The 20,073-nt window shown below is 39.3% G+C and overlaps 1 protein-coding gene and 1 long non-coding RNA gene across 2 annotated transcripts in view; both read right to left on the reverse strand.

Annotated features, from left to right (window-relative positions):
• Positions 1–19,949, reverse strand: part of b4galt5 (UDP-Gal:betaGlcNAc beta 1,4- galactosyltransferase, polypeptide 5) — a 31,368-nt gene extending 11,419 nt beyond the window's left edge. Inside the window, exon 1 of the mRNA XM_085147189.1 lies at positions 19,192–19,949. Within this exon, the coding sequence (XP_085003315.1) occupies positions 19,192–19,297 (106 nt within the window). The 5' untranslated portion in view covers positions 19,298–19,949. The remainder of the gene's footprint in view (positions 1–19,191) is intronic.
• On the reverse strand, positions 2,196–19,185 carry LOC146494661 (uncharacterized). Its single transcript, XR_014871689.1, has 2 exons — positions 6,948–19,185; positions 2,196–6,619 (listed from the first exon to the last, which is right to left on the reverse strand). It is a non-coding gene; the product is annotated as an uncharacterized LOC146494661 (long non-coding RNA).
• Positions 19,950–20,073: the final 124 nt, after the last annotated feature.

Raw genomic sequence — 20,073 nt, forward strand, 5'->3', positions numbered from 1 at the left:
TCAGAGACTAGTGGCTGAGCGTTAGCTGAAATCAATGTTCTCATTTTACTTCTGCAGCACTCAAACTGTACAGTGCAGCTGGAACCGCAGAAGACGACAATGGAACAGACAACAGATTCTCTTCACTTGCACTGTAGCACATGTAGAGGAAGAGCGACACGCATGCATGTTCAAATGTGCGCACAAACATGCATGCGCACACACACGCATTAACTGATGGCCTTCTGAGGCACCATATGGATGGAAAAAGGCTAAGAGGCGTCTGGAGTGTGACCCAGTGCAAGCCACCAACATATTTTGACAAGTCTTTTTCTCATGCCTGCCAAGCATATGAATATACAGTAAAAAAAACTAAAAAGCCAAAAAATACCCTGCCACAACATAATAAGCAGGTGTATATCATAGCAGATTTTAAATGAGCTAAACAATGTCAAATGAGAAGACTCTCAGATTGTGGTGAAAGCACTTTGGTCCACTCTTCTTTACACCGTTACTTCTGTTCACTGAGGTTTATGGACAGTCCGTTCTTGGGATCATTGTCCTGCTTTGGCCAAGCTTTAGCTATCGTACAGATGCTTCACATTTGCCTCATACTTCAATATATAAAAAAAGTTTGCGGTTGACTCGGTGACGGTAGAATTTAGGCCTGTGGCTGCAAAACAAGCCCAAACCATCACCCCTCCTCCACCATGCTTGACATTTAATATGAGGTGTTAGTGTTGACATGCTGTGTTTAGCTTTCACTAAATGTGTTGCTGTGCATTAAAGCCAAACATCCTCACTTTGGTCTCATGTGTCCAAAGGATGTTTTTCTACAAGTCACAAGACTTCTTTCTGGAAAAACGTCCTTTGTAAACCTAAGCCATACTGCCATATTATTCTTTGAACTTAGAAAGAATATCTTTCCCCTGCAACCTGTCCAAGTCAGACCTAAAGAACAAGACTAAAGAAATATGAATGTACTCTTCGTAAACTAGCATTTACATGCCAACTGAAGCCTTTAGAATCTGAGATATTGTTCCTGGGTTTTCTTTTGGATTTTCACGGCCAGCTCTTTGGATGAATTTCCTGGGTATCTGTACACTCCTGGGAAGACTGGCAATGGGCTAGTACTAACCCTCCTAATTTCTATGGAAGCAGTAAAGATGTGCCATTTAAAGACCTGTTGAGTACCAGATTATCATTATACCCTGATATTTAAGAACCTGAAAGTGGTGAATTGAAAAAGGGTGTACTTTCATTTTACCGTGAGTGTATTATATATTAACTACCCTATCATACTGTACCAAACAGCAGCATACGAAGATTAAAGCAAAGCCAAGAAGTCTTTTCTTTGGTGTTATTTATATATATATATATATATATATATATATATATATATATATATATATATATATATATATATATATATATATAGTCGACTAGTCACCGATTATTTTTGGGATTAGTCGACTAATCAGATCATGCATCCATTGGACGTAAAACATACAGCATTTGCACTTATATAACTATCATTAGCTTACAGCTTTAAGTGTTTAAGGTATGTGCTAAATAAAAATAAAGACAAGATGAGAGTTTATTAAATTTTAATGACATTTGCAGATTGTTTCAATGGAGTTTAATCTGCTTGATGTTTATTCAGCTGTGTAAAAACTGTAACTTTAATCTCAGCCAAACCGATTTAATCAGGAACAAATAAAATACTAAAAAAAGCCAAACAATAACATTTTTAAGAAATCTAAGTGACTTGTATATCATGTTTAACCTGAGTAGCGAAAGACGGTGGTGGGTTTGAAAACGATTTGCCGGGAGTCCGGTGTTCTCACCGGCTCTAGTTAGCATTGAACCCCGGCTCGCTATCGAGCTGGTGGGTAACAGACATCTCCGAAAACGTCGGAGTGCTTTTGAAAGTATGTGGTGTCTTGATAAACTGAGCAGATATTTTAGGTTTACACAGCTACATTCTCGCCTGAAAATATGTTAATAATTTATTTTGTGACCCAGAAAGAATAATAACAGTAACATTAAAACTAACTAGCTGCCGCCATTGTTGACAACTGAGCTGGGCTGAGCTATGAATTCTGGGACACAGCTTGTTCTTCTTCAGGGTTTAACGGCAGCTGGCATCCTTGTACATGCAGTGCTGCCATCTTCTGTTTCAGTCCGTTATTACACTCTTAAATCCTACTACTTATTTACAAAGCGTCAAACCATGCGTCGACTATTAAATTAGTCGTTGACGATTTTAATAGTCGACGTAATCGTGACTAGTCGACTAATTGTGGCAGCCCCAATACATATGAATAAATAAAAAAGAGGGTCAGGTTGACTGAAATTACAAACTAAAACACAGCCATGTAGCAACATAAAAAAGGTCAACACTGTCATCTGCTGTGCCCACTGGTTTGTGCTATACAGAGCAGTGGGCTTACAATTTCTCTCACATCTAACATGCACTCTAGAGGCTGGATTAATGGTTTACGGTGAGGTAGGCAAGGCTATAAACTGTGACAAATGCAATAGCCATGAGAGACCTTGGCTTTAGAGGAAACTAACATAGCAGGTTACAACACAAGGCCATTAACACTGGACATATCAGGACAGAGGAGGCATGTATCACCACAGAGCTTTGTCAGTGTGTCAGTGTCGGCATATACAACTATATAAATGAGACATGGAGACACGTAGGACCCCCTCCCCAGCCAAACCCTTCCAGCTCTTCATCCCATCAGCACCACTCACTGTAACTCATCAAGCCCAACAGGCAACCTTGAATGACCTTGTCTTCTATAGCTCTCAGAGAACATCCAGCCATCACGCCAAGCACAGCACACCTATCCTTGTCTCTTTCTCCATATCACTCCCTCTTCCCACTTATCTGTCATTTCCTCTATCTCCCTCTTCATCTAATTGTGCTGCCGTCTCTGTGTAATGTGGTTTGTATCACTTTCTGTCAAGTCCGTTTGTTGCTTTCATTTTAAGTAAATGAGCTGAATGATGGATTGCAGGCTTATGGGGACAATTCCAGGCACCGACCCTGCATCATATTGTAGTGCGAGAGAGGTTAATCGAAAAAGAAAATGGAAAGAACTAAAAAAAAAGTAAACACACGCACATACCCCTTTGTTTTTCCTCTAAAAAGGCAATTAACTGCACACTGATACAGCTCAGCAGTGGGAGGTGATTTCTCCTGTTCTGCTAGCTAGGCGATAAGAGCTGAAAGGCATTTTTTTTTTATTTTTTTTTACCTCAGACCAGAAAAGCTTTCTGCATGCATGCACCATAGTCACTTTCAAAATGTTCATTTTAATGCTGCTGTATATCACTGACACCTACAGAGCCACGCCAAGAAAACACTTGTTATTACCTTGTTGGACTGTTTGCAAATGATGGTGAGAAATACATAAGCTACAGTGGATTGACACTCACCACCCACAGCCATGCCTCAGTCAGTGAACCCATACAAATGCACGCACATGTGAAATGAACAATGCCGTGTTACCACAGAGAACATTCTACATCCTCCCCCCTCCCTTTACCCATTGATAGGTGTGACCCCCCCCCCCCCCCCCCGCAACAAAAAAAACAAAACAAAAAACCCTGAAACAAAAAAAAGCCAAAACAGAAATTCAAACACCAAACAATGGGCATAATTATCTCACGAAACAAACTACTTATCAGCCCCATCTGTAATTCCAATTACAGTTTTTCAAATAAGCCTGTGTGAACATCAAACATCAAGACAGGTGCTTCCTGCACACAGTATTGCTTTTATTGTTTTATCATTAATAATACAGACAAACTGACACTAAAACCACATTTTGAGTCTCAAAAATGTCTTCAAACCCATGTGGATGGGCATTTTGTCCCCATAAGTCACTGCTCATCCCCACAACTATAGTGGCACGCCAAATTTCCGGCATTACAAAGATGCCTAAACATGTACACACAAACACACACACTGAATGTGCTTTTGTAACTAATGAGTTGTTGATGGGGCATTTCAGAGTTGCACAAAGGTTGCAAAACAACGGCAAACTTTGTTTTTTTAGTGCTGTACTAAAGGTTTACCAGCTGAGCCACGCCTCAGTGAAGTGCTCCAAAACATGCCTGCACAGCTCTGGTACTTATAAATGTTTGACTTACTGATTAAGTACTGTCTCTATAACAGTTGTGCTTACAATGACATTTATGTTATCATGGTTAACTTCAGGTTATGCAAGCAGCAGTGTGCAATTATTCTCCAAGGGTCTTTGCTGTGCTTTACTTTGGTTACTTTGGCTAAATATTTTTATTAGTAGTAATAGAAGCAGGAAGGATATGATAGATCTGTTTCTTGGGTTTGTCATATTCACAGTTAGCAAACCAGGCTCTCGCATTCACTCATTTATGACTTGTTGTTGCACTCAAGAGTCTATCCGGCTGTCAGGGTCTGGACAGTCTCCTTAATGCATGACACCAGGGCAGGAAAAAGGGATTAGAAGCAAGTTAGAGAGAGTAATAATGGTCAATCTTTTTCGTTTTTTATCTGACCAACTGCGCAAATGAAAATGTGATTTTGCTCAGAGAATCTAAAACATACCAACAAGAACAAAGGGAATGCCAGCTGTGCTAGTTACGGCTACGTTACACTTCGTCATAACTAGATCAGGAAGCTTCCACTAAACTTACAGCTCCCCTGCACGCGCACACACACACACACACACACACACACACACACACACACACACACACACACACACACACACACACACACACACACACACACAGTCTGTTTCACATTACATCTAGACCAACTCCAAATAAAAATAAAATCACAGGAAAACCATCATGCGTGCACTGACCAGAATGCTCGTCATGTGCACAGGAATGCAGACCTGCTCCCAAAAAAAGAAAAATGCCTTAAAGGCTACATTCTTAGTGCACTCAACGCCTTTTTTTTTTTTTTTTTTGACAAGATCAGTACTCTTTTGCCGTAAATTAAATGACGTCAGTACTTATGTTCATGGCTGTGTGCCCACTTCCCAGGGACGTGGGAACCACCCCCTTGCCTTCTAAAAGCTTCTAACCTCCTCTTGTAACAACTGAATTCAATCAATCATTGTTATCCACAGTATCTCTGAAATGCTGCCTCCCCCTCCACAATATCTCTGCTGGTGGTAAATGCCTGCTATGGAGGGATGTCTGGAAAAGTAAACTACTCTTTTGTTATGTCACCGTTACTGTCAGTGAAAATATCAGTTTCATACTGTGTGTGACTTGCATCAGAAGTGAAAGCAGTGCGCTCTGAAATCCCTATACTGCATGTCGACAAAGGAAAAAGAAATAAGAGAAAAAAAAAAGTCTAAATCTGAATTGACCTCAAGGAGGAAGTTAACTTCCCTCCTGTTAATGATCATGGTCCTTTTCCTGGCTCTTCCCATAACATGCTTGTATTTACATTTTGCCATTTTATTTTTTATTTTTCATACTTCTGGGATATCAGACATTAGAATAGTTACATAATCAAAGGTTAAGTTATTCATTCATTATGAGCAGATATGAGCATACGAGAAACAAAAATCCTACATTCAGTTTTTTCAGATAAGAACAAATGGGAATACCTAGAGAGATTAGACGTAAGAGTGGATTTATACTCGCTAGCAAAATTTTTACCATTATATTTTGTTTTTTTATTGATCTAAAATTGGAGGTGAATACTGATCAATGATTCATATGCTCAATGACTGTGAGCACAGGAAGCAGAGTAAAAATGGGGAAAACACCAGTTTTAAAAAGGAACTCCCTTCCTATTCACTTTCTAATTTAAAGAGCTTTAAATGTGAATGTTTTAAGAGATTTGAATTTGTATTTGAATTTTTTGAAACTCAAACCTTCTTACAGAGACTGCCTCATTCTTGACCGATAGGTTCTAAGGTTGCTTTGAACTTCCCTCGTTAGTCACCAACTATATTTATACGATCACTATAATTCTGAAAATGGATTTAAGGTGGGTCATGCAAACAGTGTTTTTTTTTTTAACTTGGACATTTTGGATGTAGCATTTTTCGATTAAGACGTGATACGTGAACGTTACTGGGGCTTTAGAACCACTCTTTGGAAATGCCTGTTGTATTCCAAAGTTTGCAAAACATCTCATATCTGTTTAGCGTCAGCTCTGTTTGTGCTAAAGAAACTAACCAGCAATTTGCAAAGATGGAGGGGACATAAATGCCTGAAACTTTGTGGCTGGAAGAAGAAACACACTTCTTGAAAGACTGCAGGAAACAGGCATACTATATTATATGTATGAAATGTAGAATAGAATATTTTATAGATGTAGGAATTGACTGTACATAAAGTGTAACTGTAATGGAAAAATTATCGCTGTCTATTTAAAAAAAAAAAAAAAAAAAAAGCCACATAATGTAATCATGCTCAGACACAGTATACACTAACACATGCCAGCAGGGACAACATGAGGTGCAGTTTGAGTTCATTATTGGTTTTGCACTAGCCATTCTGTCCCTCCATCTGTTCTGTTCTCCCAAATGTATGGATATGTGTGTGTGTCTGTGTGTGTGTCTGTGAATGTGAACATGCTCATATAAGCCTTTTTGTCTGCATGTCTGAACCCCCCCTGACTCGTTATGTCTGCTGAGCCACTACATGGCAGAGAAGCATGGGGGACCAGAAGTGGCAGTGAGAATTACATAAACGACACAGTGGTGCCAGGACCCCTTGTTTTCACCCTGCTGCTGGCAAATACTGGAAAACAGATCTAAAGGAAGGACTGAGAGAGGAAAAGAGGGAGATGGACAGATTGTTGATACATATGGGTGTTAGCTCAAGATGGAGAGAGATTCTCCCTTACTAGTGCGCGCTCACATTCTCATCCTAATGGGACATTTTTGTAAGTGATAAGAGCAGGCAGGATGAAACAGAAGGTTATTTCCCAGTTTGTTCACTCAGTCATGACTATGGGAAATGTTTGTTTATAAATGGTCCAAGATTTTGTCCGAAAAGAGTTCAGATCAGAATGAAAGAAATGACTGGGTGTGTGATCACAGGGTGGCAACATGACATGAGGAACAATGAAATCACTGAGAAGTGAGAAGTGAAGGAAAACCTATGGTTCCTCTTCAGGTCAGTTACAAAAAGGAAATAAAGAGCTCATATGTATTATAACTGATGTTATACCAGAGAGTCATCTGCTGCTGTTGATGACAGTACTTAACCACCTCCATTAAAAAACAACAAATAAACAAACCATTGCTTGTTGCACGGTTTAATAAACATACTTTTATTTAAGTATTAAAGTGTTAAGTGTACCCACATGAACTGCACTGCTTGTAGTGATAAACATCTTGAGAATAATCACCTCGAATCTGCAGCCCTCCTCTGGTTTATCAAGCTTTACAACAAATTCAGCTCCTTGTTTATCTAACAGGCGCACAACTGCAACAAAAGTGAGAAAGTCTGCCTGATGCCGGGATTCTGAAAGCTGTTTTATTATTGCTGGACAAGCTGACTGTTCGTGCAGAAAACCCTAGAGCCACCAGGAAATGTTCTGGTTCTCCTGATAGGCAGTTTTATTTTTAGCTCTAAAGTAAATTGGTGACTTCATTGCTAGCTACAGGGAAGCCTGTGCCCAACTATAGGTGGATTTCTATGAGAGCCGTTCACAGTTTTATAGTGTTTCAGAACTGCTCGATGCCTAAATAAAAAATAATAATAATAAGGATGCACAACTATTAAAAGCACAACTTCATTAAAAATAACAAATATATACTGTAGGCCACAGTTTACAGAATTTCTTTATGTTATTCCCAGCATAACAAAATGGAATATTCAGCATTCGGACTGAAGTTTAAGTGCCAGGACACAGATTAGGAGCAATAAAAATCGAAGTTTTATCATTTTAGAGCATGTTTTATTTCCAGTTGCTGTTAGCCCTCTGAAGCAAGTCTGCCCCCAGTTGGAGAGCGCCCTTCTCCTCCTTTCTCCTGCACTTTTTTTCTACTGTAGTATGCCAAGAATATCTCAAGTGCCTGTTTTGTGAACAACAAAGCAGTTCCTGCCAAATACAACTATGCAGATCATTAAACCAGCTCAACATGACTGGGTTCTTCTCACGTAGCTTTTGGTCTTTTGCCAGATGCTTCTGTTTTTCTCTTGTATTTCACCAGCTAACCCGACCTGCAACTTCCTTTCTTGCCTCTTCATTTCACAAAATCTGAAATTGTAGAGTTTACTTATTTTGCACATCTAACCTTGGTAGAACCAATTGACCTTCCGATCTGTATGACGAAAAAACTGCTCTTCAACTCTTGTCAAGTCACAATATGCAAGACAGTTGCAGTGTTGCTAAGACAGGGCATTGCTTCATTCCTCCGGTACACCCACAGCTTCATCTCACCCCTTTCCTCCTGCTTTTATATTTGGCGGTTGTCCATTGCATTCCTGTGTTATTGCAGTGGCTCTTAATAATGGGCAAACAAAGGACATGCACAGACAGGTACACATGGTCCCCAACCCCCAAACATACACTGTACTGCACATTTCCTGCTGCTTGATATTTTCCTACCAATCTCCCCCACCACAAAGCTGAAGTCTCTTCACAGCTGGAGGTACTCCTGTTGACTGAGCAATGGGCCAGAGCGGCAAGCAAATGCTGCACGCTGCACAATAGTAGTAGTGACATATAGTGGAACAAGATGCAGAATAACGCAACCTTTCCTTGTGATATACACATTCAACTATCTACAAGGCACGCTAGAGCTACCATTCAAAATCCTTCAAAATACATCAACTGTGCACAGCACCGAGGTTTCAATGCCCACATCTGAGACACTCTTCGATATTATGGTTAATCACATCAATGCTAAATTAAAAACTCTATCTGCTTAGCTGCAACATAAACTGTGTAATGATTTTGGAAAACATATGAGATGATATTCCAAGTTAATAATATGGAATAAATAATGTATGTCTGTGCTATTTTATACTGCATGCATGTGTATGTATGCATTAATTAGATAACATTAAAAAAAACTGCTAAGGCTTTGGAGCTGCATTTCATACATTTAATATTTCATGAGAATAATAGTACTTCTGTTTTAATGCAAATGATGCATATGGAAATAACAATTCTCTTTACTCAGCCATGCATTTCTACTTAACTTCATGAGAACATTTCATTGTTCAGCTGGAACCCTGCAAAGATAAAAAAAAACGAAATCTTTTGTATTTCCCCTACTGTTCCCGTGTCTGAGCCAAATGAATGGGGAAGAAGGAAGTGGTGCTGGATAAACAGACAAACAGGTGCAGCTGTACTGACTCACTTTGCACCTACAGCAGATTAAACAGATGATTAATGCTGAGGCATTTTTTCATTTAAATAATAATACCGGTAATAATAATAATAAACATAATAATAATAATAAAAAATAAAAGAGAATTTTATCACCTTTGAGCCTAAAGTCATGGGTTATTTAAACCAAGAAATACCAATTCATTACATTTATATTTATGTATGAATTATGTTTATCTTCTAAAGATAGAAAAGCAGTGTTTAAGCTGCGCCTTGTGTTGCCTTACATGTGAAAGATGACTCCAAGATCTCACAACGAGGAAAACAGCTTAATAATTTAATACTGTTACTGGACTGTTATTTGATATAAACAGATACCCGAACAGGAAAAAGATGAAATGGTTTATCTCTAAAATCATTACAACCTTTTATTTATAAAATGCAAATCACTCCAAAATCCAAGTAGCAAACAATATTACTGAACACTGCAGCTTTACACCTTTGCCTACTTTTCAGTTCCTGCTTTAAGGTATTGAGTAATGGCCAGAAATGTGGTTTTGTATGACATGATGTGAAGCTGTCCTTTGACAATATTCAATTTTATTATTTTATCATAAATTTTTAGATCGCGCATGAAGTGAATGAATTGGAATCTTGACGGTTAAATCCCCCTAATAAATATAGTTCTGGTTACAGTGATATCTGTTGCAGACACACATTAATAATCACTCTTTATTTTTATTTTATTTTTTTTAATCAGCACAGTGGCTGTAAAACAGCTATGGCTACAGGTACACTTGGCAATGCTGACGATTTCAGTCAAAAGTTACTTGTAAGTCCATATTGGGTAAATAATCAGCCTTTCTCCCACATTCTTTGATCAGGGGTGACCAGATTTGCTACAAGGTTGCAAAGGTTGCACTTCATACTGGCAGACATTTTCATGTACACTTATATGACACAAGCATTTGTCAGTGTCATGTGTCAGTCAGGTGATTCATTTAGCAAAAGTAAGCAGATTTTTCCAATAATTACGCGCAGCCACTGAATCCAGTAATCTGTTGTGGCCAAGAGCACCCACAGCATGAAGCAGAACTACTGTTTAAGGATAGAACTGGACAGCTTGCTGTGACTCTATCATTACTTTTACCTCACCTTTATTTTATGTCAAGGTATAGAAACTAGTCCAAATAGAATATGCTTAAAGCAAATAATGGTAGATGAGCAAAACTTTACAGTTTAATGTCTCCATGAAACAAAACTGGAATTTCCACTATGTTTTCATGTAAAGCTTAGACAGCGAATATTTGCTTTCAGTAAATGGCTTTTGCGAGCAAAGTTTAAAACCAATGCTGGCCCTGCAATAATGATCCCCTAGAATCAGCAGTGCGTCACTCATCAACACACTGTGTGCATTTGGATTATGCCTCACCCGCATGTTTGACTGCCCTCAAACATTTGACCAAAAGTAACCACGGTAACCGTCTCAAAAACAAAGGGAGGCTCAGACCAGGTCAACAAAGACTGGGATTCTCCCCCAGATGATTAGGTTACATAAATGATTAGTGCCCCAACACAAGACCCTCAGTAAGCCTCTAAAATAACTCACTGCCCTCCAGCTAAGGCCTTAATTATACTTTGTTGTTTCTGAGAGTCCGTTAGGGTCTGAGCAACTGAAACTTTGTCATCATACACTGAGTGCGAAGGTCCGTATGGACATGTGCCTGCTAATTTTTTGAGAATGCTTGAACTCCACCCCAGGGATTTTACATTACAATACATCAACTGTGCATGTGTCCCAGATGCAGTCCCAGACGTCAAAGAAGAATATCAGGAATGACTACTTTCTGTGTCTGTCTCCAACTGTCCGCAACAGAGTATAATCAAGGTTTAAGAGGAATGACTACTCTGCTGTACTGTCTCTAGCTGTCCGTGTCCATAACAGACTATAATCAAGGTGTAAGCAGTGGTATACCAACGGTCACCTCCACTAGCTATCTGTTGATCAAATATCCAGGCAGCTAAGGAGTCATTTTACAGAAAAATGATTGAGCATATGACTGTGCTTGCTATGCCCTTCTACTTGTATCTCAAAGAAGCTACAAGTAAAAAAAACAAGAACAAACCAATAAAATAAAATGAGAAGGACATTTTAAATTTGAGTAAATCAGAGTTTAGATTCTTTATCATAATTTATTAAACCAACACTGCTGAGATTAAGTGAACTGTTCAGCACTTTTCACTTCAGTATTAGATTCTCTCTACTACTATCAAATAGACCCTCACCTTTATTCTTTGTGACCTCTATCAAAATCAAAGTGCTTGAACCATTCCTCTGAGATTCTGATCCACGATGACATGATAGCACTACACAGATGTTGCAGATCTGTGGGCAGCACCTTCAAGTTACTAATCTTTTGTTCCTCCACATCCCAAACACACTCTTTTGGATCGAGATCTGGTGATAAAAAAATAACAATAAAAAAATAAAATAAATGTATACTTTATTGATCCCCGTGGGGAAATTCCTCTCTGCATTTAACCCATTCACTCAGTGAAGCAGTGGGCAGCCATTGGGCGCCCGGGGAGCAGTGTGTAGGGACGGTACCTACCTCAAGGATACCTCAGGGTAGCCATTCAGTGGATTCGAACTCCGGACCTTCCGGTCATGGGGCCACCAGTCTACCTATTGAGCTATCCCTTCCAGTTGCTTATTTAATCACAGGGAACTCATTCTCACATTTAGTCAACCTGTCTAAAATTAAATGAGCTTGTACATTATCATTTATAGTGCATTTAATTACAACAGGAGCATTGACAAAAGTGCTGTCAAGTACTTTGGTACTTGTATTGATAGCAAACACCAAATATGAATTAACAAATAACTCTCATGCTGTATTAAAAGCCAGGAAATAAAAATGTGTTTTAAGCATACATGGCCGTTATTGTGTCATTAGATGATGCTAGCTCTGTGTTCATTAAAGAACAACAACAACAGCAATACTCAGGTAGATTGTGCCAGTTAATAATCATCAATTTCTACCAAACCATTACTCTACTTCACAAGTTACTCCACTTTGCCTATTCTCTGTAAGTCCTAGAGAGGTGTACATGAATATCTTAGTAGAATATCTGGTGACATATCTGGAACTGATGACTGGTATTTTCACACTACTGTCTGCAACCCGTATGTAAAAGTTGTATTTATCGATAAAGGAAATTAGAAAGATCAGGAATGACCAGTAGTAGGCTGGACACTGATTGTCAGTATATTTATATTTATTATATATTGAAAACTTCACTCAAACATGCCATGTAAAGAATATCACACAATAAACATGTATCAGGATATTTTAATTTCTTCACTGTGCTTACAGTTTAATCAATTTAATCTTGTTTACTGCTTCCTGCAGTGGCAGAGTTTTAAGTCACATCCACATGCATTTACACATATGAAAAGGGTCTACACTGAAGCAGAAATAACAATTTATATGTGTTTATTGAAAGGCAAGGCAAGCGCTCTTCTGAGTCATCAGGGTTACTTTGTTTTATTTATACTAGTTCTATTGAAGTTTACTGAGAGGTCCTATCTATACAATCTCAATCCAAAAGAGATGTCTCTATCAAAAAAATCCCAAATTACTATAATGGCTGTATCAATGAGGATTTGTCATCATACAGACCATCATGGGAAGCAGGATGGTCTGTCTCTTTGGTTCCTGTGACAATAAAAACTAGTCAGTCCTGGATGGGAACAAGTCCTGAGGGAACCATGGCAACTGCAGTGAAAATGTCAAACACCAAAGTAGAGGAATTTTAGTGTCTGGACGCTCAGGCATTCAACTTTGTGTGTGTGTTTAGATTTCATACAGTTTTCTACTTACTATTAAATCAGAGACGTCCATTTGCAACTGTCTAAAGAGAGTCACAAAAGTTAAAGCTACATAATTAATCCCTATTCAGCACGCTTGTCTATTCACAATGAAATCCACCTGAGGCAGCTTGGCACACAGTTAATATTTCACCCTGGCTCTCTCTAGCTTCTGGAAATTAGCCTGAGGTTGCTGGCTAATTCCAGCAACTTCATGTAGCAGGAAGGTGTTAGAGGGAGTAAGAATAGTACTACACTGGACCTCTAGGACCAGGATAAATTGCTTTAAGAGTGCCAGAGAAGCACAGGCATTAACATTGAGACACCAGCATCAGCACAGAAGTAACCGATCCATCAAGCACAAATGGGCTCCAAGTATTATGACACACAACAGGCCGCATTTTCCACAGACAACTCTACTCACTTGCACTTAAATACACACGCGCATACACACTCACTTAACACTGCAGTGCACAGACACCATTATTATTACAAGTGGATCTCTACTGGAGTACAGCCAATTTTTAGTTCTGTGGTTACCATCAGCCATGCTTTTAAACTCTGAGTATAAACACCAACAATACAAGACTTAACAGAGGCAGTTTTACTACAACTAGTACTTATTTGGATTTTAATTCTTCTAGTGGTACTTAAAATGCTCATCAACCGCCTGTTTGTTCTTAGTCAAAGTACCAATTTAACAAATCCATTAAGCATAATGAACTAAAGTGTAATGCACCTTGACAAAATTAATGATTTACCCCATTCAGACTAGAGTAACAGGGCTGCATTGAACATGTTGTTGTTACAAACATGTACTATGCAGACCTAATGTGGGCTTCCCTAGAAATTCCAAACTGCAAATTTAAAAATATTATCTGTCTTATCATTATAAGAGTCTTCCTCCCGTAAACCTTCCCACCTCAGAAGTAATTTTTTACTCAAATTAGGATTCAAATGATCCCGAAGTAAGGTAGAAACTTAAGTTGGAAACTTTTTCAGGCAGTAAGTGGCTGCACAAACAAATAGATGCACATAAGTGAATCAAGCAAGTTCGCAACACATAGTGGGCGTGGCCAGAGGAAATGGAAACTGCTCTGGGGAAACAGCTTTCTCAGAAACACACTGCAAGCAGCATGACAACATAGAACTGCCCTGATGGCTCTGCCCGTAAAGTGATGAAAGGGCACAATGCCAAGCAAAAATTCAGAACGTGGTCCTTCTGCAAGTAATTTCTTGAGACAGGGTGGGGAGAATGCCATCAGCATATATTTCTCATACTATAGTACTACTGCAAAGCGAACAAGGGATGACACTGCGATTGGAGTTAGATTGCAAAAGATATGATTCACGATTCACACCTAATTCATGACTTCTTTTATGAGTTTCTATGAGTTTTTTAAAAAAAAAACTTTTATGATTTCTGAAGCATGTTTTGGTGAAAGAAAAGATTAATCCTGCAGATATTGCTAAAAAAAACAAAACAAACAAACAAAAGAAAACAAAAAAAACATATTTTTTATAGATTATTTTAGCAAATTCAAATCAGATTTGACAGTCTACATTTAGAAATTCTAAATAGTTAGTTAGGGCAAGACAAATATTTCTTGTGCAACCGAGAGGATGTGTGGTAACCACATAGCTTGAGTGTGTGTTTGCTTTGTAGTAGTCAATTTAAAAATTGCAGGGGCAGGAATAGTTCAGTAGGTAGAGTGGTTGCCCTATGATCAGGGGTTCAACTCCACTGAACGGCTACCCTGAGATACCCCTGAGCAAGGTACCGTCCCTACACACTGCTCCCCAGGCGCTGTATTGGTGGCTGCCCACTGCTTCACTGGATGAATGGGTTAAATGCAGAGGAGTAATTTCCCTACAGGGATCAATAAAGTATACCTTATTATTACATTATAAAAAAAAACATGAATGACACACACTGTCAAGGTGTGTACTATCATCAGGGCACACCTAGATTTGAATCAGGTACAAGGTAAAATGGAAATGTCATTACATAAGGAGTTTCGCCTGCACTTTTCCATATTGATGGAAGGGTAAACAGGGTCTCCAGTGTCAAAGAGAGGCACCTGGTTTCTTGTCTTCCTTGCTCTCCCTGGATATGGAGGTGTGTGTGCGCGTCAGTGTTCAGACCTATAAATAGAGGCTGTGTCTTCCCTAGCGCTCGCTCCAGTGGGATCCTCACATGTTTTAATTAAATAAACTGCTTCTATCAGGCCCATCTGTGCCCTGCATCCCCAGTCTGCGTCAGTCAGCATCCATGGTCAGGGACAACATAGAGGATGTGGTATCAGTGCATATGAGTACATGCAGACAGAGAAACTGAGGGAGGGAGAAAGTGCACAGAGAGCGGCAAAGAGAGAGACAGAGTAAGCTGTGAAATTGGGGCATGGTGCACTAAAGCCACCTGAGTATCATAGGAAGCCCTGTTCAGGTGCTCTGGATGGGTTCCCCAATGTGCAAACCAGCAGAAGGAAATGAGCTCAGTTCAGCTCTTTCATCCTCCCCTCTCCATTTCCCCTCCTAACCCTCTTGCCCTTTTTAATTGTGAAATTTCCTCTCTATACTCTGAACTATTCTGATTTACTTTTCAGTTCATATTAAAATGTGTGGCAGCCCAAAATGATTTATCAAGGGTTGGAAAGATGGTCATACGTGTTGCTTAATAGTACAGGATTTTGTTGTTTAACTTATTAAACACACATTGCATGCTGGGAGAAAACAACTGCAAAAGTAAAGCTACTCCTAAGTATTTTCTTGGATTATTTGTGTAGAATGTAGCAGCTGTTTCACAGAAAAACATTCCGAGAACTGCATTTTCATTGTTCAAATCTTAAAAATGTGGTCAAAGCTAAGGGAAGTTCAGACTACAATGTGGAGAGTGTGGTCACAGTTGATCAAATCAACACTAACATTAAAATATGAACCCGACAGTTTTTAATACTCAGAGTATACACACCAGGTAACAGCATTTTGTATGTCTGATTGTTGATTTATCATTCAAACTTGTCTGTATCATATTATTATCAACTTATTTTAGGTAGGCACGTAGGTCCAAGAGATTAAAGCCATTCAAAATGTTCTTCTGTTGGGGAAACTTAATTCGAACTGTATCATTGTGTCATTGTTTCAGATGTTCAATTTATACTTATGTGTAAGCTCACTGATGCATCACTGACCACAGAATGTGAAACTTCTGCGTATGTCTCTGAATCAATAACACTGCCAGTGAGTAAAAGGTAAAAGATCACAACATATGATTAAAAATAAAGAACAAAACCACTCCCTTTTTAAGCACCATCGACAAACCTTCAGTTAAGGTCTGCTGCCAGAGCTCACCCAGGCTCCCCAAGTGTAAAAGACTAAAGTGAGGCTTTTAGTAACAGCAGCAAAGCTGCCTTGTTTTCCTGGTTACCATCTATAATTAATAGACTGGCGCTTCTGGTTCTTGTTCTGCTTCTAAACCAAACCCCATTAATCCATGTGACCATTACAGCCACACAATAGCTGACACCTAGGAAGATGAATACAGGCATGTGCAGCTCTCTGTCAGTTACTAGACACCATCAATGCTCGAGCTGGAAAATAGTCAACTAAATGAAGGATTTTCACATTTAGAGAAATCATTGGTCTCTGTTACTCAGACCCAACACAGGCTATTCCTGTCAGCAATGTTTTCTCCATATGAGAATTGATTTGATTATTGATTAAGTTGTCCAAAGCTTGTAAAAAGCGTGAATAGATCAATATCCATTTAGATGAGGAAGAAGTAAAGCTTTTTCTTTGATGTTTTAGAAAGGCTACAGTTGGATCACATGAATTCTATGTCATCTTTTTTTGTGCTGGTTGTAATGTTGGTGGTAGTGTTGGTAGTGGAATATTCTTTCTATTTTAGTCAAACAAGAAGAAAAAAAAAAAAATTATGTATCATATGGAAATTATCTATGTATGCATAGCCACGCTGTTGCGCCTTATTTATACATTAAACATGCAAACGCCTCATGTCATCCTGTCTTGACTGTTTTTTCTTTTCTTTGGCTGTATAGTTTTGTTTAAGTGATCATGCACCTGACTGCATGTATCCATACATACGCAACAATGTGTTTTGTAATGTTGCTGCAACCCTGTGCGCAGTGACATCTCTCTCACCGTCCATAAATCCAGTTAGTGGAGCAAATTGGAGGCAAAGTCCATATTTTATTAGGCGAGTATCAATGTCGTCAATTTCACTGCACCCTGTAAATAGTGACAATAAATGCTTCTTAACATATCCGTCAGCGTTTTAAAATCCAGCTAAAGGAACAATTGTTGGCAAGGTCCATATTTTATTGGGTGATATTAAGGTTTGTCTATGTTCTTAAAGCTAATTAGTGGAAACTTATAATAAGCAAAGACAAAAGTCCACTACATTCTATGCCATCCTCTTTTTTTGTGTGGTGGTGGTGGTGGTGGTGGTGGTGGTAGGGTAGAAAAACTAATTGTCTTGCAATTTTATTCAAACACGGAGAAAAGAAAGGAAAGAAGCTGTTCTTCAGACAAACAATCTCTTGGTTTATTTTGGCTCAGATTGATGATTTGTGACATCTAAGAATAGAACTAAACCAAGCAGTTACTACTTCACTATGCTTTAAGAGAGCCTGGCTTTAACTACCAGCACAGTTAGCCCAAACAGGACATCCAGTCAGTAAATAGCCAAGCATCAAAGTATTTCTAACTTTTAAGCACTTTTAACTGCAGTCTTGACTTCCTCAAAAATGTCTGTTTACTTTCCTTTTCTCCTTGTCTAAATATAGAATAATATTCAAGGCCACGATTTTGCTCCTCATTTACATATTGTACACAAAAAACCGCCCTATCATAGCCTGCCTTTTCTGTTTTGTTTTTTTATCCCCTTATGCTATATGGTTTTGTGACAGGCTGAAAATGATCGTGTGTATGATTGGGCATAGCCTATGTATGGATGTATGCATGCATGTGTTTTGTAATGTCACTGTCAGAGCACCTGCAATTTCACTGCACCCTGTAAACAGTGACAATAAATGCTTCTTATCATATCCGTCAGCGTTTTAAAGTCCAGCTAAAGGAACAATTGTTGGCAAGGTCTATATTTTATTGGGTGATATTAAGGTTTGTCAATGTTCTTAAAGCTAATTAGTGGAAACTTACTGTAAGCGGAGGTAAAAGTCCAAATTTAATTAAGTGTACATCAAGATGAGCGCGAAAGAATTAACTAAAATTAGGTAGCTGGTGTTAGTCCAAAATAGCATGCAGTTATCCAGGCTGATAGGATGAATGGGCCACGGCTGAAGCTACAAGGCCCTAAAACAAGGATGTGCCAGATGCTGAGGTGACGGGGATGTCTACACACACACTCAGTAAGGCACACAGAGAGTAAACGAAGAAGAGAAGGGTGGAGATGATGGGAAACGTTAATGAATTAATTATAGGAGGTATTCAGGACATGTGATATTACACAATTGCATGTGACTAACAGGCGGCATATGATCTAGGAATGACTCGCTTGTAAGTGATCCCTATGCTCAGGTTGACACCGCAGATGTCATTAAGGCTCATGTATCCAAGATTCATAAAGTATATCAAAAAAAGAGAGAAACAACTGTAAAATTCAGATGACTCGGCGTTGATAAGTCTATCAGTGACATCAAGGTATCAGAGATGAGGGCCAAAATATCACATTTTTTCTGTGGTCCCTGACGATACGATGAGCAATATAATCATAGCCGTTAGGCCTGCTAACATCGGGATGAATATAATAGACACGCTCATCAGTAATGCTATTATTATAGTGTCCAGGTACATGGATATTATAGACTGAGCTCCAGCAACCCAGATGGCCATCATCATCATCATAGATTGGAAGATGAGTACAGGCGCATGGCAACGTCTTTTCTCAGCCAAGCTGTCACACATGACCTAACAGCCCATACAAACAACCTCACTACATCTTCATCACCTACAATTTTTGGAATAAATTCATCAATTTGACTTGACTTACCGATTCCGGGGGCGGAGTAGATGAAATACAGTGCCGAGGTGGACAGCGTAAAAAGGAATAAAAGCCCAAGGAATGACCTTCTCCGGAACCGCAAATGTGTCGGCATTATACAGGCAACAGAAGCACACACAGGCACGTTCGCGTTTCTAAAACAATGGCAGATCCGTTTCGATGTATCCAGATGCCAGAGCCAGTAGTCCGGTGGCGGTGTGGGTTAAATGAGCCGAGTGGAGTGGCAGGGCTGCGGCAGCGCTGAGCCAGGCGTCTAGGAAGTCCGTCTATTTCCGCGGCAGGGCGAGTATAGGACCACCAATATTTAGGAAATGCACTTAAATGCCATTACTGTTTTGGTTTAGGTTCGCTGCGGGTCCGATGAAGAAAGGTCTGATAACGGCAGCACGCTTTGAACTGGCCTGATACACTTAGTGTGAGACCATCATCTGGGTTTCACACTAGTCGCCGATGGTGTTGCCGCTCCTGCGTTTTGCCTTGCCTCGCCTGCCCAGCCCTATGAATGGAGCTGTCCCTCCGCAAAAAAAAAAAAAAAAAAAAAACAGCAGTAGCTGAAGTGGGCGTTCACAACAGCTCAGCTCGGGCCTAGCAAACATGTACGCGCCCGACGTTTACCGACGTAACACCGGCGAGAAAAAATTCGAATAAGATGCCCGCTTCGATAGACGTTGCACCCGTTATGGCGTAATGGTTAAAGAGCTTTTCACAGCAGTCCTTGAGCTAGACAGTTGGCTAATTTATTAGCAATATTGGGATTAAAAAAAATCATAGGGGATGTAAATACTGGGTGTCCACTCCCTCCTTCCATGAGTATACTGTGACCACTGTTTGGATGTAAATACAAGACTATTTTTAACCTAGAAGCCCTAA

The sequence above is a fragment of the Neolamprologus multifasciatus genome, chromosome 20, assembly GCF_963576455.1.
Source record: "Neolamprologus multifasciatus chromosome 20, fNeoMul1.2, whole genome shotgun sequence".
Taxonomy (NCBI): Eukaryota; Metazoa; Chordata; class Actinopteri; order Cichliformes; family Cichlidae; genus Neolamprologus; species Neolamprologus multifasciatus.